General features: G+C 43.3%; 7 protein-coding genes across 7 annotated transcripts; 4 read left to right on the forward strand and 3 right to left on the reverse strand.

Moving 5' to 3' along the window:
* Nucleotides 1-64: 64 nt before the first annotated feature.
* F4813DRAFT_368171 (uncharacterized protein) lies at nt 65-1,661 on the reverse strand. Its single transcript, XM_049244274.1, has 3 exons — nt 989-1,661; nt 886-933; nt 65-819 (listed from the first exon to the last, which is right to left on the reverse strand). The coding sequence occupies exons 1-3, from the start codon at nt 1,355-1,357 to the stop codon at nt 745-747; spliced, it is 492 nt and encodes a 163-aa protein (XP_049097201.1). The 5' UTR covers nt 1,358-1,661; the 3' UTR covers nt 65-744.
* Nucleotides 1,662-2,598: 937 nt separating this feature from the next.
* On the forward strand, nt 2,599-5,578 carry F4813DRAFT_398568 (kinase-like domain-containing protein; the record flags this gene model as incomplete). The annotated part of the gene is made up of 5 exons (XM_049248067.1): nt 2,599-2,613; nt 2,688-2,720; nt 2,799-3,264; nt 4,024-4,613; nt 4,676-5,578. The coding sequence occupies 5 exons, from the start codon at nt 2,599-2,601 to the stop codon at nt 5,576-5,578; spliced, it is 2,007 nt and encodes a 668-aa protein (XP_049097202.1).
* A 563-nt stretch (nt 5,579-6,141) lies between these two features.
* Nucleotides 6,142-8,406, forward strand: F4813DRAFT_185438 (kinase-like domain-containing protein). The gene is made up of 3 exons (XM_049239360.1): nt 6,142-6,922; nt 6,981-7,733; nt 7,790-8,406. Exons 1-3 carry the CDS (start codon nt 6,152-6,154, stop codon nt 8,222-8,224), a joined length of 1,959 nt encoding a protein of 652 aa, XP_049097203.1. The 5' UTR covers nt 6,142-6,151; the 3' UTR covers nt 8,225-8,406.
* Nucleotides 8,407-9,158: 752 nt separating this feature from the next.
* Nucleotides 9,159-11,562, forward strand: F4813DRAFT_368192 (uncharacterized protein). Its single transcript, XM_049244275.1, has 8 exons — nt 9,159-9,532; nt 9,593-9,649; nt 9,707-9,747; nt 9,800-9,836; nt 9,899-10,142; nt 10,203-10,957; nt 11,023-11,133; nt 11,207-11,562. The coding sequence occupies exons 1-8, from the start codon at nt 9,422-9,424 to the stop codon at nt 11,402-11,404; spliced, it is 1,554 nt and encodes a 517-aa protein (XP_049097204.1). The 5' UTR covers nt 9,159-9,421; the 3' UTR covers nt 11,405-11,562.
* A 1,401-nt stretch (nt 11,563-12,963) lies between these two features.
* On the forward strand, nt 12,964-14,016 carry F4813DRAFT_382183 (Aldo/keto reductase; the record flags this gene model as incomplete). The annotated part of the gene is made up of 1 exon (XM_049245766.1): nt 12,964-14,016. The coding sequence occupies one exon, from the start codon at nt 12,964-12,966 to the stop codon at nt 14,014-14,016; it is 1,053 nt and encodes a 350-aa protein (XP_049097205.1).
* A 166-nt stretch (nt 14,017-14,182) lies between these two features.
* F4813DRAFT_368194 (NAD(P)-binding protein) lies at nt 14,183-15,637 on the reverse strand. Its single transcript, XM_049244276.1, has 4 exons — nt 15,387-15,637; nt 15,087-15,334; nt 14,740-15,016; nt 14,183-14,671 (listed from the first exon to the last, which is right to left on the reverse strand). The coding sequence occupies exons 1-4, from the start codon at nt 15,430-15,432 to the stop codon at nt 14,406-14,408; spliced, it is 837 nt and encodes a 278-aa protein (XP_049097206.1). The 5' UTR covers nt 15,433-15,637; the 3' UTR covers nt 14,183-14,405.
* A 3,720-nt stretch (nt 15,638-19,357) lies between these two features.
* Nucleotides 19,358-21,054, reverse strand: F4813DRAFT_382184 (FAD/NAD(P)-binding domain-containing protein; the record flags this gene model as incomplete). Its single annotated transcript, XM_049245767.1, has 6 exons — nt 19,358-19,441; nt 19,496-19,842; nt 19,911-19,961; nt 20,093-20,272; nt 20,328-20,787; nt 20,836-21,054. The coding sequence occupies 6 exons, from the start codon at nt 21,052-21,054 to the stop codon at nt 19,358-19,360; spliced, it is 1,341 nt and encodes a 446-aa protein (XP_049097207.1).
* Nucleotides 21,055-21,086: the final 32 nt, after the last annotated feature.

Genomic DNA, 21,086 nt, shown 5'->3' on the forward strand with positions numbered 1-21,086 from the left:
TATAAGAAAGTAGCAGTAGCTGCTGAATAATGTTACAACAGGCAATGAATTCTTTCGATCTGTAGGCATTTCGAAAAAATAAATATTGGGACTATAAACTAGGAACTATACGGATTAAATACAAGGCTCTGCTTATTCTAACAGACCAAATACTAGGGGTTGCGGAGCCGGTGCTGCTAGTCTGCTCAATTCCCTGCTCTTCATACTACTAACATGTATTAACTAGGTTATATCCTCTTATACTTCTAAACATAGGTACCTAGGTATATATATGACTTCTATCGGACTCTTCATATTCGCCACTGTACTAATAGCGTCGGCTCATTTGAATGACCGTATGTAAACGCTACGGGCTGCACTGCATAGTGAGAAATATGCCGTATCTATCACATATGGCTTGTAAGATCTAGGGTAGGGTGGAAGGCATAAAAATATGGAATAGGTTGGTTGAAGGTTGCGAGGTGTTGGATATATTTGGAGACAGGAATATAATGTAAACTTCAATGAAAACAAGCAAATCGAGTAACTTGTTGCTATTTAACGCCATATACCTACTCCTACATGACTGGTAATACAGAAACTCAAACTCACCAAACAGCTCTGCACTAGACAACCAAAGTTCTTCTACACCTCTCGCCAGTATTTGGTGACTCCTATTTCGAAGGGGAGGTTTTTTTCTTTTTAGGTCTCTTCGTGTAATCCATATTAACGATACGGAGTCCGAAGCACATCAGGAACGTCAAGTTATACACTGAGCGCCAATCCTGATGTTGACTTTTTGGTTATGTTTGACAATTGTCGGATTCTCTCTATCGTGCCCTGATATTATGTTCCCGTTAGTTTATAGTAACATGAGTTGGCATGCTTCCTTTGATGGCTACCTACGTGATCAAGCCTCGCTTTAGACTTGACATTATATGTATTATGGCGCATCTATCTCTATCTTAGTAATGCGTTAGCTAGTAAGTAGTAAGGATAAAAGACATACTTCTACTACATACTCGCCGGCCCCAAACTGATCTTCTAGGATTTCACTAAGTTCTTCGGGATTTGGAACGTACTTCGAATGAATAGGGGTATAAATGTCAAAGTCGACTGTATCGTTGGTTCTGTGAGCCATACCCTTGGTATCTACTACCATAGGAACAAGGTTCAGTTTTTGTTCTGGTAATGCGTAGTCAAAACTATTAATCTGGCGAGACGAATAATGGAGCTTTTCGAACTGTAGTGCCAAGTAAGTTTTTGTAAATGGACTGAATCCATATCTTATACATAGCGAAAGCCCAGAATATCTCTGAAGTTGGAACTTGAATTCGATCATGAGGAATGATGTTGTGTTTCCTGAGTGACCAATCATATAAGCTCGCAATACTCCCGAATCTCACCTCGAATAACGCTGCAGTCTTTCAGCTGTTAAGTGCCCAGCTGAATGTCCCAAATAGGAAATCGTAAGGTGTTGGAAAATGCATGAAATCAATAAATGCTGCTCTGCCCCCTATATATGGGAACTGTTAATGGCAAACTGGCCGAGTGGCGAGATTAAAGTGCGCCAAGGCTTTCGTGTTAGATACGGACTTAAACGATTATTGACAGTACCTAATATTAAGAGTTGTAGGTTAGGTGGTTACAGGTAACGTAATATAGTGTGCTATCGCGTTCAGATACGTAGCAGGCGTATATATTGGATACCTTTGGAAGTCTCTTTAGTTCCTAACTGTACTGCAATATGCGTACTGCCTATAGTTTTGTGGGGGTGTAAACCCTAGAATGTGTTGTAGTAAGACGAGTGGTGAGTCGATTATGCCTCTTCCTTATATGCTGCAAGACTTCCGTAATGACGGAACGATTGATTGCTTGGTAATTCTCACCTACGTGTCGTGTGACAACGAGTTGGTAGATATTATATCGCGGGAATTTCTCTTTCTTATGGTGACTAAACTTGAAATAGCTGATCTGGTGATCAGTAAAGCTAGTAACAGGTACCTTGACCATTTGATGTACTTTGAGTTAGAGGATGCAACTGCATAATTACCTACATAACTAGCAGAGGTTGGAGTGTGATACTTAAGAGAAGATACCTCTCATACTCGTGATATTCCGGAATAACCCCAATGTCAATTCAGCTATCATCATTCAAGAAATGCCATGCGCTTACAGAAATCATTTCCCATTTCCGTAACTTAGTTGGGTGCATTGCTGCATGTACCATTGCTTATTTACTTATCCGTTGTCAATGGGTAGCTGGGACATCCATTTAGAGCTTGTGCCTCGTGAATGAAGTTGGCTGAAGAGAAACTCATAGGGGGCCTTAATCTCAGGCGATTGTTCCGATTTGCTAGGCGTAACGCAACAGGTAGACACCCCCAAAAACATTTCTGTAAAGAAGCAAGGCCCCAAAAGAGCCTCAATAACCCTAATTTCATTGTTTTAATATCAAGCCATGTCACAAGATTGACTAAAGAGGGCACTTGTATATTAATTACCCACTTGGCTTGGTATCATTTATGTTATATTGACATCGGTTGTGAGCGACTATTCTACTTTACAATTTAATATCAAGCCTTTTCAAGAGATAATTCTGACCTGTGAGCGTGGAACATGAAAACGGCCCTGGTAAGTATGATGGCCTTTATCAACCCGACATATCTTACTATATACTGAGTGGTTTATGGACTAATTAATGTCAGAGTTTCGTTCAGTCCGAAACATTGGCATCTGGAGTAAGTCGTTTTCTACAGGGAGCCACCCGGGGGCACCCATATTTGCTGTAGTGTCTGTTAATAGGGGATTATCCACAGGAACCAGTGTCACTATTAGAGGGCGAGATTATTGGGGCATTTTCAAGTCGAGATCAAACGGATGAACGGAAAGACAAAAGCCCTAGACTCGAAGATGAGCTACAAAATGCAAGGACCCGAATTCCGGGAAAGGACCAAGAATTTATTCCAATCGATAGGCTCAATGAAATCATCACTCGACAAAATATTCAGAGAGAGTTCCGTTATTGTCTGCCAGAGCTATCATTGGATAAAAACCTGTCTACTTGGGTTAATGAAATCTGGGACGAGTTTGAGTATGTTGATCTTGTCACGGGACAAAAGATGTACACGTCTCGACGAAAAATCTTTGCTGTATTGATTCTACTTAATGATCCTAAGAAGATTGAGTCATTTATTCGCGAAGATCTATGGGATAAGGATCTACCTTTCATCAAGAACGCCGAAGGGAAGTGGCTTTGTAATACCGAGGGCAATCAGGGCAGAGGTTTGAATAAGTCAAACCACCCTTACTGGGGCCACCCTAGTGGGGGCCACCCATTTCCCATACAAAATCAACGATTTCACATATTTATATTTAATTCAAGAAAATAAATAAAAATATACGGTTTTTGATTTTAGGTATAATGTTAGATTTTTACCAGGTATAAAATTTTGAAAAGATGGTAGGGCTAATATTTATGGTAAAATGAATATAAAAGTATATATTAATAATTACACATATAAATTTATATATAAAGTTATTAAAGGATATTATTGCTTATAACTTTACCAATTAATATAATATAAATGTAAACTTTATGTTATTAAATAAAAAATGTTTTAATATAATTTTTAAATTTAAAATTAAATATTAATTTTTTTTTAAATAAATAAGTTATATATTTTATATTCAATTTAAAAGTTATATTAAAACGGTATTTATTTAATGATATTAATTAATAAAATTATAAGTATTAATAACCTTTAATAGTTTTATATATACATTTATATATATAATTATTAATGTATATTTTTATATTTATTTTATTACAGATATTAACCTTAACATTTTTTTTTAATTTTTATATATAATAAAAATCTAATACTGTGCTTAAAATCAAAAACCGTATATTTTTATTTATTTTCTTAAATTAAATATAAATATGTGAAATCGTTGATTTTGTATGGGAAATGGGTGGCCCCCACTAGGGTGGCCCCAGTAAGGGTGTTTTAACTTATCGCCATGGAGACTATTACCATCTAGTATTTCCTTGGGCAGAAGGGAACCTGAAGGACTTTTGGAAGAAGCATACAAAGCCTACAAAAACCTATGAACTGGCGCTGTGGATTGCAGACCAATGCAGAGGTATTGCCAAAGGTCTGGATTTGATCCATAAAGATGACTTTGAGAAGCCCCCATTGACCCCGGACGATGCAAGGAAGGGGAGACATGGTGATATCAAGCCAGAAAATATCCTGTGGTCCAAGGACTCTCAAGATGAAGATAGACCTTGGATGGGTACATTGAAAATCTCCGATTTTGGGTTGACACGTTGGCATCGCGACAAATCTAACCGCATCGTTTATGTCAATGGATTGGCTGCGTCTCGGACTTACCGAGCACCCGAGAGCGACTTGACACAAGAGGTATTCCAACCCTGGGATGTCTGGACTCTAGCATGCGTGTTTCTAGAGTTTCTGACATGGTATATTCATGGCTGGAACGAGGGAGTGGATGAATTCTCAAAACAGCGAGCCTTTGAAAGCTCCTCGTTCCCTATCCGTGAAGACAATTTTTTCAACCTGGGAAAGAAAAAAGAAGGCTCAAAGTACAAAGCAAGTCTGAAAATCTGCGTGATTGATGTGATTATAATCTTCCTTTCTTACTTGAATAATACTGACTATAAGTTCTATAGTGGATTAACAGACTTCACGCTACAAAAGGATGTTCTATCTTCATCCACGACTTTCTAGATCTCATATATAATTCCATGCTCCGTATCCGATACAAAGAACGCTATAAATGTGAAGAGGTTGTTGTCAAACTGGACGACATGTATAGGAAATGTAGAAACGACAAAAAATATTGTTTCGAGAGTGCACACTATTATGAGAGGAAGAGGAAGACCAACGATTCCGATCGTCAGGATTTCCATGATACGGAAACAGCAGGATTGGCTAATATAGGTGGTAGCGGGGAACCTAACGGCGAGCAACAATGTGAGATTCAAAGAAAAGCAACCAGGCTGCTTCCGCATCAACAGACATACCAATTGGACAGAAAGCAACATGGTGACTTCGATCAGTTTCCGGCTTCGGTAACCGATGAAGTATACGAACAGGTGGCGGAGAGCCCCTTGGAGTTAAGCCATAATACCATCACCTTCCTACCAACAAGACCAATTGCCGATCTTCGTATTGACGGACCAAAAGAACCAGAGGAGCTAAGCATGACACGAAACGATATAGGAGCATTTCGGAATTCTTTATCATCCCATGACCTTAGACACCGGGACAGGGCAGCTAATGTTACCCTAACTAGACGGGATGAAAATTTACATAAGACAAGCCAAATGGACGAAAACTCACTCCAGTCAAGTATATCAAGATATGGAGACTATTATGACTGTGCAAATATTGAGGGTCCTGCAAAGTTGAGCTCCTCGGTCCGATTAAACGATTGTCGTGGGCGGAATACGGAATTAGACTCGAGGGCTGAAGGTGAAGATGACGAGGTTCTCCGCCCAAGACAGCCTGGCTCCAAGAGAAAGAAATTAGCAGAACGGCTGAGAAGCATAATAGCATGCCTTCTAACATAATCGTCCTGTTGAAGATAGGTAGGCACCTAGGCAGAGAAGCTAGGATTATGTCATTGTCAACATTTTGGATCATGTGCTAATTAATTGTATAAATAGGTAGCTAGAGAGCCTTGCAAGGAAATGTAGAAAATCATGGAACTACTATTGCTATCTGGTTATATTAGGTGGCTATGTGCTTATGGAAGTAAGTTGTGCGACCTCGCCAGGCCTTCCTATAGGTGAGAATCGTTAATCGTGACATTTCTCTTGCATGTATACCTCATGTTACCCGCATCTAGGCTATATGCTATTTTCCTATATTTTAATCTGAAGGGGTCCATATGGATTAATTACGCAAAAGATGTAGTAATGGAGAAAACTAAGCAGCTGAATGCCTTGGTTGCCTCTCCTTTTTCATTGTTTTTAGGTGTTTCACAGGACAAGGCTCAGATGCTCTATGGTAGGGCATATTTCGTTGCGTTTCGCAGCCGACTCGTTATTCCAAGGAATACTATAGCACTGACGGTTATATATAAAGCAGGTAAGACTCGGCATGTGCCCTTGGGAGGAGTTGAATAGTAATATTCGCTAAAAATGGCTCATGTCTCTAGTAATATCGCTCCGGCTGCGTCCGAGGCTACTGTTACCGATGATCCTGTAGGGCCCAGTCAAATATCCCAGTATAATCGCGACCCCAAGTCATGCCAACCTCTCCTCAATCTACTTTTTGAAAGCATGAATAAGCATCCTGATGGCAAGAATTTCTTAACGCTACATTGCCTGAGGAAACTTCTCTTTAGATCGAGAGTCCAGAACTATCTCCAAGAATTCTTTGATAACGCCAATGGACCTGATTATCCCTCGCCAACCGAGAATATGGAATACTACTTGGGGCTTATCTGCGCTGATGGCCAACCCGGTGCTAACTCAATTACAACTGATGGCAAGACATATATCCGACTTTTCGCATCACTGGTTTTGGCTGAACAAGCCACATATATATTTAAATTGATAGATGATGGTATATGCGACCAGAATCTACCTATCATCAAGGGCCCCAATGATAACTGCTCGCTATATACCAGTAAGTGGAACATACGAGATAAGATTGAATTCAATTCATATCAATGGAGAATGAATGTTCCGTTTCTAGAACGCGGCAAACATAAGGAATTCTCGAACGAGGTTGTTATGCCCTTTCTCGATAATACTTCGTCCAGGCCTAACAGTGACGCGCCCGATCTCCCGGAGACGAGAGGGGGATATGGTGAAGTATCTTCTGTCGAGACGAGAGGGGGATATGGTGAAGTATCTTTTGTCGAGATCCATTCGAAGGCTCATAACTTTTGCGACGAACCTTGCCCGGTAAGTGCACTACCTTATAACGATATTACGTCTTGGTCACTTACTATATACACTTTAGCCCGTATTTAAAAAACGTCTTTTCGCGCTCAAAAAGCTTTACGGAACTGCGAACTGTGAGCGAAACAAGAAAGATTTCCAAAAGGAAGTAGAGATGCTTAAAAGATTTAGTGGTAATATACATCCACATATTGTAACTGTCTTGATGACTTACAAGCATGAAAACCGTTACTGTTTTCTCTTCCCACGGGCGGAATGCGACCTGGATCAATATTTCCAACTGAATACCAACCCAAAAGGAGATGTCAAAACTGTTCGGTGGCTCGCTGGACAATGCCTCAAGCTCACGGAGGCCGTTGACACAGTTCACAATCCCCCGGGGCAGGGCTCCTTGCAGCCGAATGAAAGGTTATACGGCCGGCATGGCGATATAAAGGCAGAGAATATACTTGTCTTTAGTGCCGAGGGTAAGGAGGACGTCCTCGTTCTTTCAGACTTTGGGCTTGGTTCTATGCATCACGACTGGAGTAAATCTAACATTCCAAACAAGAATATTACGTGGACTCCACCCTTTCGGCCGCCTGAGTGTGATATGGAAAACGGTTACATAAGTAGGGCCTTCGATATCTGGACTCTCGGCTGCCTTTTCCTTGACCTGTTGACCTGGCTCCTCGGTGGCGAAGAGCTTAGAAAACAGTTCCTCGAAAAGCGTATGACGCCATATATTACCGGATGCAATATGCCCATCTACTTCGAAATCATAACGACAGAAAATGGAAGAACCGGTATTATTATAAAGGAGGAGGTGAAAGACGTAAGTATTGATTTGATACCTCTGTTTTCTAGCTGGCACAGCTGATTGGTTTCAAGTGGTTCGTCACAATGCACCATCATCCTCACTGCACCCACTTCATGCACGAATTCTTGGACTTGATCGAGAAGAAAATGCTGATCGTGGAGACAGAAGTCGACAAAAGAGCAAGAACGGGCGAATTGCTCAAAGATCTGAGGTTGTTTCATGCCAAATGCACCGGACCAGGTAATAACGAATACTGTTTCAACCAACAACCCGATAAAGATCGTCTAAGCATTCGTCCCATTATTGCCGAAGGATCATTAAGTGAAGATGCAAGGGACCGTATCAGAAAGTCGAAGATTTGCCTCAGGAGATTCAGTGGTCCCACACAAAGGGCCGAGCAAAACTTGGAAGAAGGAGATGAATTGTTGAGGAACATCCAAATTCCTCGAAATATGCAGGGCTCGGTTCAATCCAACGCTAATCAACACGTATGGCACACATACTAGGTTAGTCGATTTAACATGGCCGTGTAGTTAATCTACTCATTAAGAATGATTTTTGGCGAGTGGATTCTGATGGATAGATTGAATTGATCAGAGCCCTGGAATTAATATGTAATACAACTAAGGGGATAAAGGCGTGGGCATTTATTTAAAGTCTTTTTATTAAATTCATCGAATTATTATGGCCAACACCTGGTATAATAACCTGAGGTTCTCGTCTCGCAAGAGCTAGATAAGTAATCCACTCTCTGCCATCTCATTATCTTTCGTAGTGTTCGCTTTCGAGTGCCGATTGGACATCCTCGGTCTCTTTCTAGCCATCGATATTAGATATCATTTTGTAACTGTGTGGAAATCCTACTCGAAATGTATATAGAGTCACTCTCTATATATATCTTACCGGCGTCAAGGTTCGGGGGATTGTGCAGTAGAATCGACCTCGTTGAAACTAAAAACTACTGTCAGAGCTTTCATTTGTGGGAAATATATGCTTCCTCGTGCTCAAGCACCTACGTTTATCTGAATCGTGCCTGTTGGGAATACCTTTCTTAGGTGTTCATACAATGAAGTTTCATCCGTATATCGCGCTCGAAAGACCGAGACAGCAGCCATAATCTCGTAGGGGGCTGTGGCCTTTAACGAAACCACTCGATTTAATTTTGACTGTAAATCTGACTTGTGGATTAACCAGAAAGAGGTCTAGCCTTGTAATGAATCTCGATTCGAGCAGAGGCGGTAGTACACGATTCCGAAGAAGGGAAAACAGCCCTGAGGCTAAAAATGCCTAAATGCCTTACGCAACCAAGTACGTGGCTGTGTTTATTGGAGGCTGAGAAATAAATAGGTTGCACTGCATATGTACTGCCCGTGTTGACTCAATGTACCTAGGTATCTAAGTTAAATCACCTTTACTGGGGCCAGCCACCCTAGTGGGGGCCACCCATTTCCCATACAAAATCAACGATTTCGCATATTTATATTTAATTCAAGAAAATAGATAAAAATATACGGTTTTTGATTTTGAATAAGGTATTATATTATTATTATATATAAAACCTCGTAATTAGCCGTGTATAATGCACTATCTACTTTCTTAACATGATTATATCTGTAATTCCGATAAATGTTGCCCGAATTGGAACGAGGAGGAATCTACAATAATTTGATCTAGGCACAGCTCTAGAATACAATATCAACAAGATGGATTTACCGAGAGAAAGCATCGGGATAAATGATAAGGACCTTCAAAAAGTCTTCAAATACGAGCCAGGGGAGTCAACAGTAGTAACAAGGTTGGAGGGATCTAAGCAGGTTAGGTTACCAATATTCATCCTTCAGATTTCGTAACGGCACACTAATTTACATTTTCAGAAGTCAACTATCGAGTCGATCAATACTGATGATCGTTGGGAAGAATGGATTAATATGGTATATACACAATTGAACTTACTACGTCGAAAATACCTTCGCTAACCATTCAAAAAGCTTCCTCCACCTGATAGCTTAAACTCGGGGCTTATACTGATGTAAGTACGATGCTTAAAAACTCGTATATTAGATTGCTGACTGCATTTCTAGACTCGCGAGACGGCCCGGTCAGATGAATCTCTCAATGGTATATAACAGCCATAGACCAGTATCGAACGAAGCTGACGAATCACTAACTCATGGATTTAGAGATCCACGAACTGCCCTGCTAAAGAGGATAGAGGGCTGAGCTGCGGGAACAAACCCGTTCTGAATAATGGTGGAAGTCGCAGTGTTAGGACCTTACCATTTTCACCCAAAGTATTCAAATTAATGTCGGAAAAATTTTATATTCACGGGTCAATAGCCCGGGTTATAAACCGGTCTGACGTGCCTCATTTTTCTCGGGTAGAGATGGAGATCGAAATAGAGGGCTCTACTCATCCCGCGTATGGTACGTATATCATGATGCTGCTGCGCATGGAGAGGTGAAGCTCACAAGAAAATAAAATAGCATATAATTGCCGAACGACAAATGCATGGGAAGCGGATCTCGCTCTAACTGTTACCCACTTTCCACGCTCTGGATTAACGTATGCTATACTGTTCGGCTGTCCCGTATCTATAGAGAATGAAGTCATTGCACGATTGAACTATCCTGGAGTAGAGGCCAGCTACCCATTACTACTACCGGGAATTTTTGCAGAGCTGGAGAGAAACCGACACCTCAATATTATCGAGGATTACATCAACAATATTGAAGAGAAGATATTTGAACTAGACTACCAGCTTCCAGTGGAGCAGCAGATACGCTGCCCTAGCATTAAGGGGCAAAGCAAGGATAAGAGGTCACAGTGGCTCGACACAGCATATCTAAAGAACAGCCTAGTTACCTGGAACACGCAGTTATTTAAGATGGCTGGACATATTGGTGAGCTCAGAAATACACTATTTGGACCACATGAGAGAAAGTACTCGCGGATTGGTAACGATGATATTCCATGCGTTGGCTGCGACTCCAAGATGAACATGTTAACGGAACCAATTTGCCATCCGTTGTGTGAGACGTCATGTATCGGGCCCGTTAGTGGGTATTACCAATATAGGACCATTCCACAAAACTGGAAAAGCGTTGAGTTGCGTAATCATAGGATGAGGATATTTGGAGCCAGAATCAATAGCCGCCTCCAGGCCATGATGGAGGAGTACGAAGATAAGATCCGAGAATGTGCTATGAGACTTGATGGAATGGCAATGGCTACGCAATGGGTTCGACCTTACCTTTCCAATTTTACTACTATTTAAGTAGTCCATTCACTAACATAGCTTGATAGTCTCACGGGGACACTAATGTCGAAATAGCGCTAGCAACGGGACGTGATTCACGGCATATGCGGTCTATCGCTGTAGTCACAATGGTGTTTCTCCCAGGAACGTTCTGTGCAGTAAGTCATATGTTCGATGCACGATTGCTGCTTTACTACCAAGGCATGTTCATAGTTAACCACCCCGTGGCAGAGTGTTTTCTCCATGCAGTTCTTTAACTGGTTTCCTGGAGATGACGGCAATACCATGGTCTCACGTTACTTCTGGATATACGTCTTGGTCACAATAGCAATGACCCTGCTGACGCTTGGAGTCTGGTACTACGTGTCATGGAAGGAAAAGCAACAAAAGCAGCATAATGCCGATTCGCAGGAAGGTATGCATGTTTAGGGAACTTAATTAGTCGAGGGAATTTCTCATATTACTGATCATTTATTCAAATGATGAGCATATACACTTATCATCATCCAGGAGAATAAAAAGTACGGGGCGGTAGTACAATATCATGTACCTACGACGAATAAATTTATATCATTCTGTTTGTGTCACCACATGTGTTCTGTCTCCATGCCCTGTCAGTCGATTGAAGCTTGTTTCGTGCATTCTTGGCGGATCACCAATGTGAACTGCCCACATCATCAGACATTTATGAGAGGTGGTGCTGGAGACTCGTGGTTCGAATTAGGACATGTCCTCGTCTTAACTCTATCTAGACCATGATATGTAATGTTGGGCATGATCTTTTAGGGCATAATAGAAAATAATTACGGGGCAACTGTAATTAGAGGAATACAAGTAATATTTAGTAGAATAACTTTTAGACGGCCACCCTTTCGAAAATTACGTTAACTACCTACCTAGGTACCTAACATGTACCTAAGGTGTACGGCTCCGGTTCGCTTAGGTTTCATAGGCGGGTAAGTAACTCCCTTATTCCGGTTGGAACCAAGTATGCCTAAGTATGAGCATGGACTAACAGCAATGTCTCCAAAATATGAACGTATGAATGTATTATAAGCTTCTTTCCTAGGCTTTGAGGATTTTCGCTTTTATTAAGACCGAAGAGCTTTCCTATAATAGGCTTATCTAATGCGGCACAAATGCTTACCAACATTAAGCTTACCATGCCCATGGTACATGGTAGCCAATGATAGTTCGTCCTTCAACCGCAAGAAGTAATATAGAAAGGACATGACTTTTATAATGGTATTAAACAAGCAATGGTGATGTTTTATAAATTCGGAATATTTCACGTATTGCCGGTCTGATTAAATACCTACCTACCTAGGGAGGTAACTAGGATTTTATCGTACTAATATACGATATTTTCGGCGTCGCATTAATACATTGGGAGGCATATACTTGCGGTACACTTATAACTGTAACATGGTGATATCAAAACCTACTAAGGTAAATTATCACTTGCATGTGTCCTGGGCAGACTTACCCGGCACTACTTACTGATAGCCTACTAGTGATGACGCTACCGGCTTTTGCCTATTCTCGTAGTAGTATGGACGATAACTTTATGCTAGTCTTAGTGGAGACTCAATTGCGTCATGGCGTTCAAGGTTCTTAATACACTGAGAGAAGTTAAGAGGTATGTAATTAGATAATGAGATACTAGTATCGGAGTTATGAAAGCCGGAATGGATTGTTAAGCAAATGTACACTCGCATGAAAAAAGATAGGGTAAGATACTTCGGGAGGTTTAATGGGGATAAGTATCTTGCTGACGCTACCTATGCCGAATAACTATTATACTTATACTGCTATCTACTGCTATCTTATCCCATTCAGTCGTTCTCATCATTGCATAATCCATAAAAACTGCCTGCAAATAAATTTCCACTTTCCACTTCCCACTTCCCCTCATGTCTCGTGTATTTCACAGGTTCTCAGCCATCATCCCCAGAAACCAGCTACAGCACTCAAGAAGAATAACCACAATGCCAGCCGTAAGGTCCGCATATGATCCCAAGGACATGCAGTTCCGCCATCTCGGCCCAACTGGTCTGAAGGTGAGCGTGCTGTCTTTGGGTGGATGGTTAACCTATGGAGGTACTGAGAAGGGCGAGATTGTCAAAAAATGCCTCCAGACTGCCTGGGACCACGGTATCAACACCTTTGACACAGCAGAGACCTATGCTTCGGGAGAGTCTGAGCTGGAGATGGGTAACGCCTTGAAAGAACTTGACTGGCCTCGTGACGAGTATGTCCTTACCACTAAGATCTTCTTCGGTACAGGTCGTAAGGAACCCAACACTCGCGGACTTAGCCGAAAACATATTGTTGAGGGTCTCAAGTCCTCCCTAGAACGTCTGCAACAGCCATACGTTGACGTTGTTTTCGCCCACCGCCCCGATTATGCTACACCCATGAGGGAAATCGTGGAGGGCTTCACTCAAGTCATCCGAAACCTTAACCTAGCCTATTACTGGGGAACGTCAGAGTGGAGTGCTACTCAGATCATGGAAGCCACCCAGATCGCAGAGCGATATAATCTCATCGCGCCAGTGGTCGAGCAGCCCCAATACAACGCTTTTCACCGCCAGCGATTTGAGGTTGAATACGCACCGCTGTTTGAGCAGTTTAAGTACGGTACCACAATTTGGTCTCCGCTCGCCTCTGGTCTATTAACAGGAAAATACAATAACGGCATCCCCGAAGGATCGCGGTTTGCTAAACACGGGGACTTCTTTGACGGTACTATCAAGTCATTACAGACGGAGGAGGGTAAGGCGAAACTTGACAAAGTTAAGAAGCTGACCGCAATTGCGGAACGTCTTGGTGGAACTACCGCGTCGTTGGCTTTAGCCTGGACTCTCAAGAACCCGAATGTCAGTACGGTAATTCTCGGCGCCACAAAAGTTGAGCAGATCGAGGACAATGTCAAAGCTCTTAAGTTGGTGGATAAGCTAACACCGGATGTATTGGAGGAGATCGAGAAGATTCTTGACAACGCACCTGCTCAACCCTCGAAGTTTGGTCGTGAGAGATAGAAACTTGGGAGTAGAGGATGAACGACCGACGATCCATAACTAAAGTGCTGGATATCTTATCCGAATGTTCGATAGAATCAAAATGGAACGAGACTAAAAATGACAATCTCGCTAATAATAGCGCGTTACAAGCACGGACGTTTCACTACTCAGAGAACTAGAACCATCTTTGTGAACAGCTATTTTTCTTGTTTCTATTCAAGAAGCTACCTAATGGAATGCCTGGTATATGGAGGGATCGACCACTTAGGTGCCCAATATTTCCCCCGATTCCCCAAATCAAGATCAGAATTGAAGGGTGAATTTCTCTTCGCATAAACCAAATCCCTAAACTCCGTGAGGCTTTCCTTAAGGCTGGCTTCCGTGCCCACTAATAAATAGTACGATGATCACATGTCCGGACTACATGGCCCAACTGTCATGGCCCCATCAACGATGAAGTTGGTACCATTGACCCAACTCGAACCCGGGCTGCATAGGAAGAGAACCACGTCTGCAATCTCCTCCGGGAGCCCCATACGCCCCATTGGTAAGTGGGACTCGATGGTCTTTTCTAACGATGGGAGGCTCTTGACGGCAGTTTGCACCACAGGAGTATCCACCCATGACGGCGAGACGCAGTTGACGCGAATGTTGTGTTTAATGTTGTCGAGAGCTACGAAGATAGTCAGCAAACAGGGTTTCTCGATATGGGGACTGGAGAATGCAATGGCGGTCACCTACCCGCAGTCTTGGTTAAACCGATTACCGCGTGTTTCGAGGCAACGCATTGCACTATTTTCGGTAGACCGATTATGCCAACTACTGAGCTAATGTTGACAATAACCCCACGGGAGACACCCCGCGCTGGGAGCGATTCGTCGATCACCACGGGTTTTTGGGACGCCATGACTTTCGTGGCCGCTTTTAATACTAGGAATGATCCTTGTACGTTGACTTCGAAGGTCCTCCGCAGCGTGTCAAGGCCAGTCTCTGATACCTCGTTATACTCTCCAAGAACCTAAGCACGGGGGCATATGTTGTTAGCAGCTGAGAATCGCAAGTAGTAGCGTTAAGCCGTAGAAACGTACAGCAGCTCCATTTATAACGTAGTCAATGCGCCCGAATGTGTCGGCCATGCGGTCGATGGCATTTTGGACAGATTCTGGATGTGCCACATCGAGCTGGTATGCTTCTACACGGAACTCTGGATTTATGGCGACTGCTTTGCTCTCTGCGGCGGTCTTGATCGCGAGCTCGAGGTTGATATCCGCTATCACTAGTCCACGTACCCCGCGCCTTGCAAACGCCACGCAGATCGCCTTCGATATTCCGCTACCTATTTACAGTTAGACACATAAAGGAAGCTCTCCCAAAGGGATGGTTCTCACCTCCGCCAGTAACGAAAGCGTTTCCTGTAAACTCTTGTCCGGCCATATTGGATGTGTTAAAGTCAGCTGGTTATAGTGTAAGGAGTTAGTTGATTGCTGTTGGGTATATAGTGTTCGAAGCGATTCTAGTGTTATAATGAAGATGAAAGGAGTGAGAGGGCTATGTAAGACGAGGGTGGACGTAGATATATATACACGTGGATGGTTCCGATACAGGCATTTGTAAACTTGCCCCTTGAAGTATGTATTGCTTATTACCCTAGTACGCCTATGTATAGATAGAAAAGCTATAGTCTTTAGGGTGGCGCCACTTACACAGCCTAGGCAACCAAGCGCGAGGTGGGATAGCTATGTACATATCGGGTTCATTCGAACTAACTGCACCAATACACGTTAGAAACTGGTTGAATGAGAGTGTTCGGACCATTTTCCATTAGAGCGTATGCCATATTAAGCAACCATCGACTTAAATTGACTTAAATTGAGGGGAGTACCACGGATAGATCGCTGTTTGCTACGATAGCATAGCTATTATTACATATTACAATGCCTACTACTAGGTTGATCTCATCACAGTAGCCTTTTCCCAAATATTTCCAATAATGACACTGCCAATGTGATACGAAATGCGACACAACAAGCTATATCCTATGGCCGACTGATCCCTATCGGGTTGGCTTATACTTGGCAATGTCTAGCAGATACCGAACATTATCACGCCGGCAGGGTCCCACAAACGTCTCCACAGCCACGTTTCTACTCCCTGGCAGAGTCATGTACCAACCTGGTTTATATGCGGTGTCGACATTGCCGCAGAGGGTTATTCGCAGATTGTCGATCTCCGCTTACTTGAAGTTCCCAAGTTGAAGTTGAGGATCGTATGGTATGTGCCAGCCGCTTACTAAACTTGTCCATGTATTGCTATCGTTGAATGTTGGGGCTCTCAACTCCAAGTAAGGTAGAGGTAGTTAAAATATTTCTCGGTCGTAGGGTTCGGAGTTTCTCGAAAGTTCTTGGCGGCTTATAGTTTGTCTCTCTGAGCTATTATCAAGCCGTCCAGTTCAACCTCTTGATGTCTCGACGCGTTTTCCTTCAAGCTATCCCGCACTTTGCTAAAGCTCCCCCGTAGCTAGGTAGTCGTAGCTTGCGTACCTATGCATGTACATACGATGCCAATAATGAACGCGAGGCTGATGCCCAACCAGGTAACAAGGGTTCCTGGCCTATACATACGCTCCTCGTAGTATAATATCGTGCCCAACTCCCCGGCGCCACATGGTTTACATAGGAAGTCAATCTGTGGGGGGGCACGTGGCTTGACTCCCGTCTTGGCAACCTTGCATACATACATAGAGAATGGAGATAATGTCGTTGAATCTGGTAGAAATTTAATAGTTGATTACGCTAATCTCGACTTGCTAATTCAAGTCACGATTCCACCGCAGGGCTTCAGGAATGAGAGCCAACAGAGAAGTATGTATTCGGACTAGTTTACCAGTCCGACCCCGTTCGTTTTCGTAACCTGAGTGGATACGATTATTTTGAGCATATTCAGATCCACATATAAGACCTTGCAACTTGGATATCTGGTCCTAGCTCGGTACCCTCATTATCACATTATCAGCCCCCTCTCGTAACTAAGCCCCTATCGATCTCTTGGTAACGCTTCGGGAATGCTTCTGCATACCTGGCGGCTGAACCTGTTGTTAGTTCAGAGCTGTCAAAATAGGGGTTGGCTTGTAAGTTTCAAGACCGAATTTGGGTCCAAATTTTATCAGCTCAAGGGTTAAGAATCGAACATCAGCCGAGGGTCGTTGGATCGTATCGAGCTGGAATTACATACCGACGACGTCGGATTTAACAGCTAATGGGAACATCTCCATCACATGCTGGGTCCCGTCCACGTGAAGAATATCCCGGGGCATACAGGATCCTCCAAATACCCCGCGGGCAGAACAAAAAGGGAAGAAAAAATTAGGACACGGGCAGATGTAAGAAAGATTCATGCCGATTGAAAACAAGTCCTTGGGAAATTACAAGATCATGCCGAGGTCTTCTTACAAATGTCTAACTTAGTTCAACTTAGTCTGGTTATTGTTATATGCTAGCTATATTTTCGTAATATGTGTATGCGGTTGGAGAACGCCTAAACTCGATGCTTTGTACAATACATGGTGTACATAGCTAACCCTATTCATCCCCAGGGTTTCATTGCAATACCCCGACCAGCTGAAAGGAGTAGGGACCATGAACATGGTATGTAGCATTCGCAGCCGACTTGCAGGCCGGCCCGTTGAAGCTAGCTAATGGACCATATTTGCCTCCCCTGCAATGCATCGTGTTAGGTAAACCATTTTCCTGTTAGGTTATTTCACGCTGCAGCATCACATTGGAAATGTCAAGTGATATGGAGTCCTGACCTAGGTATCCCAGATATTCACACCTGCGAACAGCATCGATTCGCGATTAGCGCGCACATTCGTTTCCGCCTTCCCGCCTGGGTTAGCGACTCGCTACCCTTTCGTTGGGACGATACGTATTGCTCTCGGCGCTATATACAGAGATCTCCTACGGGCCTATCCAAGACGTCGCAAATATCTGACATGCATGCATGTGAGCTATGTACCAGGATGTCGTACTCACCGCTCTGCTACGTAATGTTTCCAGGTGAGAGAAACGGGTATGCGGCTTGGTTCCGAGACCATCCGAAACATTTATTCCCCGGTCTGCTCACGGGCCGACCATTTATTGCATTCGGGCTCGCGCTGCTGGAGTGGGCGCTGGGGTCTTTACAGAGATATCGGGTAGGGGTTACAAACAATAATTTAACAACCAACACACCAACATTTAGCGGCAAGTTCACCAGTTTCCGGGGACAGCCTCTTCGGGGGCGGCCCGATAGGTGTCTAGTCAGAGCTAATGCCTTTTGTTTATGTACATTTATATTAAAGTGGATTATCTCGAGAAGAAGTAATTTGTTAACATCCGTATAGTACATAGCAACACCACGAATCGCCACTACCATGACAAATACAACAATACCGAACAGCTTACGTTACGCTAATATGGGCTCTACGAAGGGGTTATTGCCAAGCTTGTCTAGTTACATGCTCTTCATTCCGAGGTTCATGGTATAGCAGAGCAACGTCGCGGTGATAATAGATGGGCATCTGTAAGAATGTTTCGGAGGTATAATCTCGAAATGGCTAGCTAAAATCCGTCGGCCAATTTATACAATTAAAAACTACGCTATTGAGCGAATTATGCAACCCGCACTTGAAGCTGTCAAAGGCCATGTGCCAATAAGTTTGACTAGCGGCTTGATGTCTGCTACCCCCCTATAGGTAAAGATTGACAACTAGGTTAGGTAGTTATTGTACTTTACAGGAACTCGGCCGACGACTCTCTCCCCCCCGAAACATAAGTACATAGGGCAGGGAATTTGATAGTGTTGAGGTATTTAGGAATTGGTTGGAAATCCTAGATATTGCAGTAGATACATACGACATCTAGTTTAGGTCGGTCCATGGTCGAGGGTAACTAGTGAAATACATACACTATCTTACATACGAGGTAGTTAGGTAGCTATTAAGGTATCCGTAAGGTTCTCGCCCGGCGAAAATACCCCCCTGACCCCTTTTATCGCGCTGATCCTGGGTACCACCGTATGTTCTAGGGCACTTTCATCATTTTACCCATCTTGCAGCCGTTTCGCAAATCTTTTATGATATTTACGTCATATCCAAGCGGCACTAAAACTCTTGGTATTGTGATCAAAACTGGGAGATAAATGTATGCGCGTACTTGAGAGGCCAATCACCGTAAAGATGTTTAGTTGCATTATCATACACCCAATACTTCACGCAAGCGCAGAGCGTCTAGGCTAGGTCAAAGCGAAGAAGGCACTCTAAGAATCGTTATAGAATTTTCTGTCAATATACCTATTACGATCTAGGCAGTCGGATCTAAAATTAACTTGTTGTAGTATTAGGGCGGAAAAATCCGCTCGGTCCAAACCAGGTACCCCTTACATAGTAATTCCAGTAGGCATATGGCTACGAGCTGGTTAGTGAGAGTACTTCTAAGTTGGGGACCCCTGGGTAACTTACGAAGAAGTCTTTCTTTAAATGGTAGAATAACCGACTAGGCTGCTCCTGGCCACCGAGTATATTTGCAAAGGTCTCCTTGGGCACACCGCCGTACTTGAACTCGCAGAGCATAAGCTCGTTGTGGCCGGTCAATAAGGGGCAACTTGCGTAGCCGTCATACGACGCCTTGAGTTCCTTGCCTTTCATGACCGCCAAAAGGTTGTCTATTAGAACAGGCGTTTGCGACGTGATAGCAGCAGCGGTTTTGCTGTTTGGAAGACTCGACGCATCGCCAAGAGAGAAAACGTTCTTGTACTTGGTATGTTGCGTAGTGGACTTATCCACATCAACCCAACCCGCAGCATCCGCTATGAGAAGAATTAGCTATCTTTGACATAACACTCATCATAATGAGAGTTTCTTGTGGAATACTTACCTAGTTGAGATTTGGCAACCCAGTCCCACGGCTTTTGAGGAGGTACCACATCTATTAACACTTGAGTTAGCAATTATTATAATTATACTAACTTACGTAGGTATCCTTAAAGATCAGAAATATGCAGAGGCATATTTAGTGCAAAAAGGGGTCAGAGACCCAGGGGGTTGAAGAAAGCTTACGCAGAAAGCCGAACTCTCTCTCGACAAGTGCCCCGTTGGTACCCTCCGCCAAGTTCTTAAATGTTGCTACCTTGTTCTTCGGGTCTACTTTAACTAGGTTATGTTGGAAAAGGCCTTCGACGTTGCGCTCCTTGCGCAGATCTTCAAGCGCTTGTGAGTACTTCGGGACGGCAAACATGACTAAGTAATGTTAATATATGTCAGTTGATTTGACGGGACACGTTAGTCGTCTTACCAGGAGCACCGGTTGCGAAGGTAATGTTGATATTATCTCGTACGCCGTCCCGTTTCCACTGCGAATAAGCCATCCACATAATCTTCTGAGGAGCACCCGCGCATTTGATAACACCAGCAGGCTGCGTGAAAATAGCTGGCCCTTTCTTGAAAGTTTGTATGTTCTTCCATACCTGCTCCACCGTCTTCTCCGAGTATATAGATGATACCTGACTAGTAGGATCCCGCAGAGCTTGCTCGAGACCTGATACACCAGCAAAGTTTGTCTCTAGGCCCGGGGCTACTATTAGATAGTCGTATGACACATCAACTCCTTCCGATGTTTTGATTGCGTTGTTTGCTGGGTTAAACGTGGACACTTGTAAAGGATAATGTTTCACGCCTTGCGGAATTACTTCAGACATAGGCCGGTGCATGCCTGCAAGGGGTTTTAACCCAGAACCAACAAGTGTCCATCCTGGCTATTTCGATGTTAGTAACTCAATATAATAGGAACGAAGACTATTTACCTGGTAGTGGTGGGTCTGTGCAGGGTCTAAGATGGCGATGTCCTTATTCTCAAGATCCGTGCTGCGTTGCAACTGGGCAGCAACAGTAATTCCAGCTGTGCCTCCGCCAACAATAACCACACGATGGTGGGCCTTGGATGGTATCGAGGTTGCGTAGGTTCTCGCAACCCTCCTAACCGAGACGCGAGCAAGTGGACGAAGTACACCGACTCCAGCCATTTTTTGAGTATTATATCCGGATAAAGCTTTGA

This window comes from Daldinia decipiens (genome assembly GCF_022478715.1).
Source record: "Daldinia decipiens strain CBS 113046 unplaced genomic scaffold F4813scaffold_31, whole genome shotgun sequence".
Taxonomy (NCBI): Eukaryota; Fungi; Ascomycota; class Sordariomycetes; order Xylariales; family Hypoxylaceae; genus Daldinia; species Daldinia decipiens.

Coding starts and splice junctions, on each gene's coding strand:
- F4813DRAFT_368171 (XM_049244274.1), bottom strand. CDS start 1,357: ATGATTGGTCACTCAGGAAACACAACATCATTCCTCATGATCGAATTC. Junction 934..988: donor CCGGCGAGTATGTAGTAGAA/GTATGTCTTTTA, acceptor AGATAGAGATAG/ATGCGCCATAATACATATAA. Junction 820..885: donor CTAAAGCGAGGCTTGATCAC/GTAGGTAGCCAT, acceptor ACATAATATCAG/GGCACGATAGAGAGAATCCG.
- F4813DRAFT_185438 (XM_049239360.1), top strand. CDS start 6,152: ATGGCTCATGTCTCTAGTAATATCGCTCCGGCTGCGTCCGAGGCTACT. Junction 6,923..6,980: donor TTTGCGACGAACCTTGCCCG/GTAAGTGCACTA, acceptor TATACACTTTAG/CCCGTATTTAAAAAACGTCT. Junction 7,734..7,789: donor TAAAGGAGGAGGTGAAAGAC/GTAAGTATTGAT, acceptor ATTGGTTTCAAG/TGGTTCGTCACAATGCACCA.
- F4813DRAFT_368192 (XM_049244275.1), top strand. CDS start 9,422: ATGGATTTACCGAGAGAAAGCATCGGGATAAATGATAAGGACCTTCAA. Junction 9,650..9,706: donor GGGAAGAATGGATTAATATG/GTATATACACAA, acceptor CCATTCAAAAAG/CTTCCTCCACCTGATAGCTT. Junction 9,748..9,799: donor AACTCGGGGCTTATACTGAT/GTAAGTACGATG, acceptor CTGCATTTCTAG/ACTCGCGAGACGGCCCGGTC.
- F4813DRAFT_368194 (XM_049244276.1), bottom strand. CDS start 15,432: ATGGCCGGACAAGAGTTTACAGGAAACGCTTTCGTTACTGGCGGAG. Junction 15,335..15,386: donor CGCTTTCGTTACTGGCGGAG/GTGAGAACCATC, acceptor AACTGTAAATAG/GTAGCGGAATATCGAAGGCG. Junction 15,017..15,086: donor ACGTTATAAATGGAGCTGCT/GTACGTTTCTAC, acceptor CCCCGTGCTTAG/GTTCTTGGAGAGTATAACGA.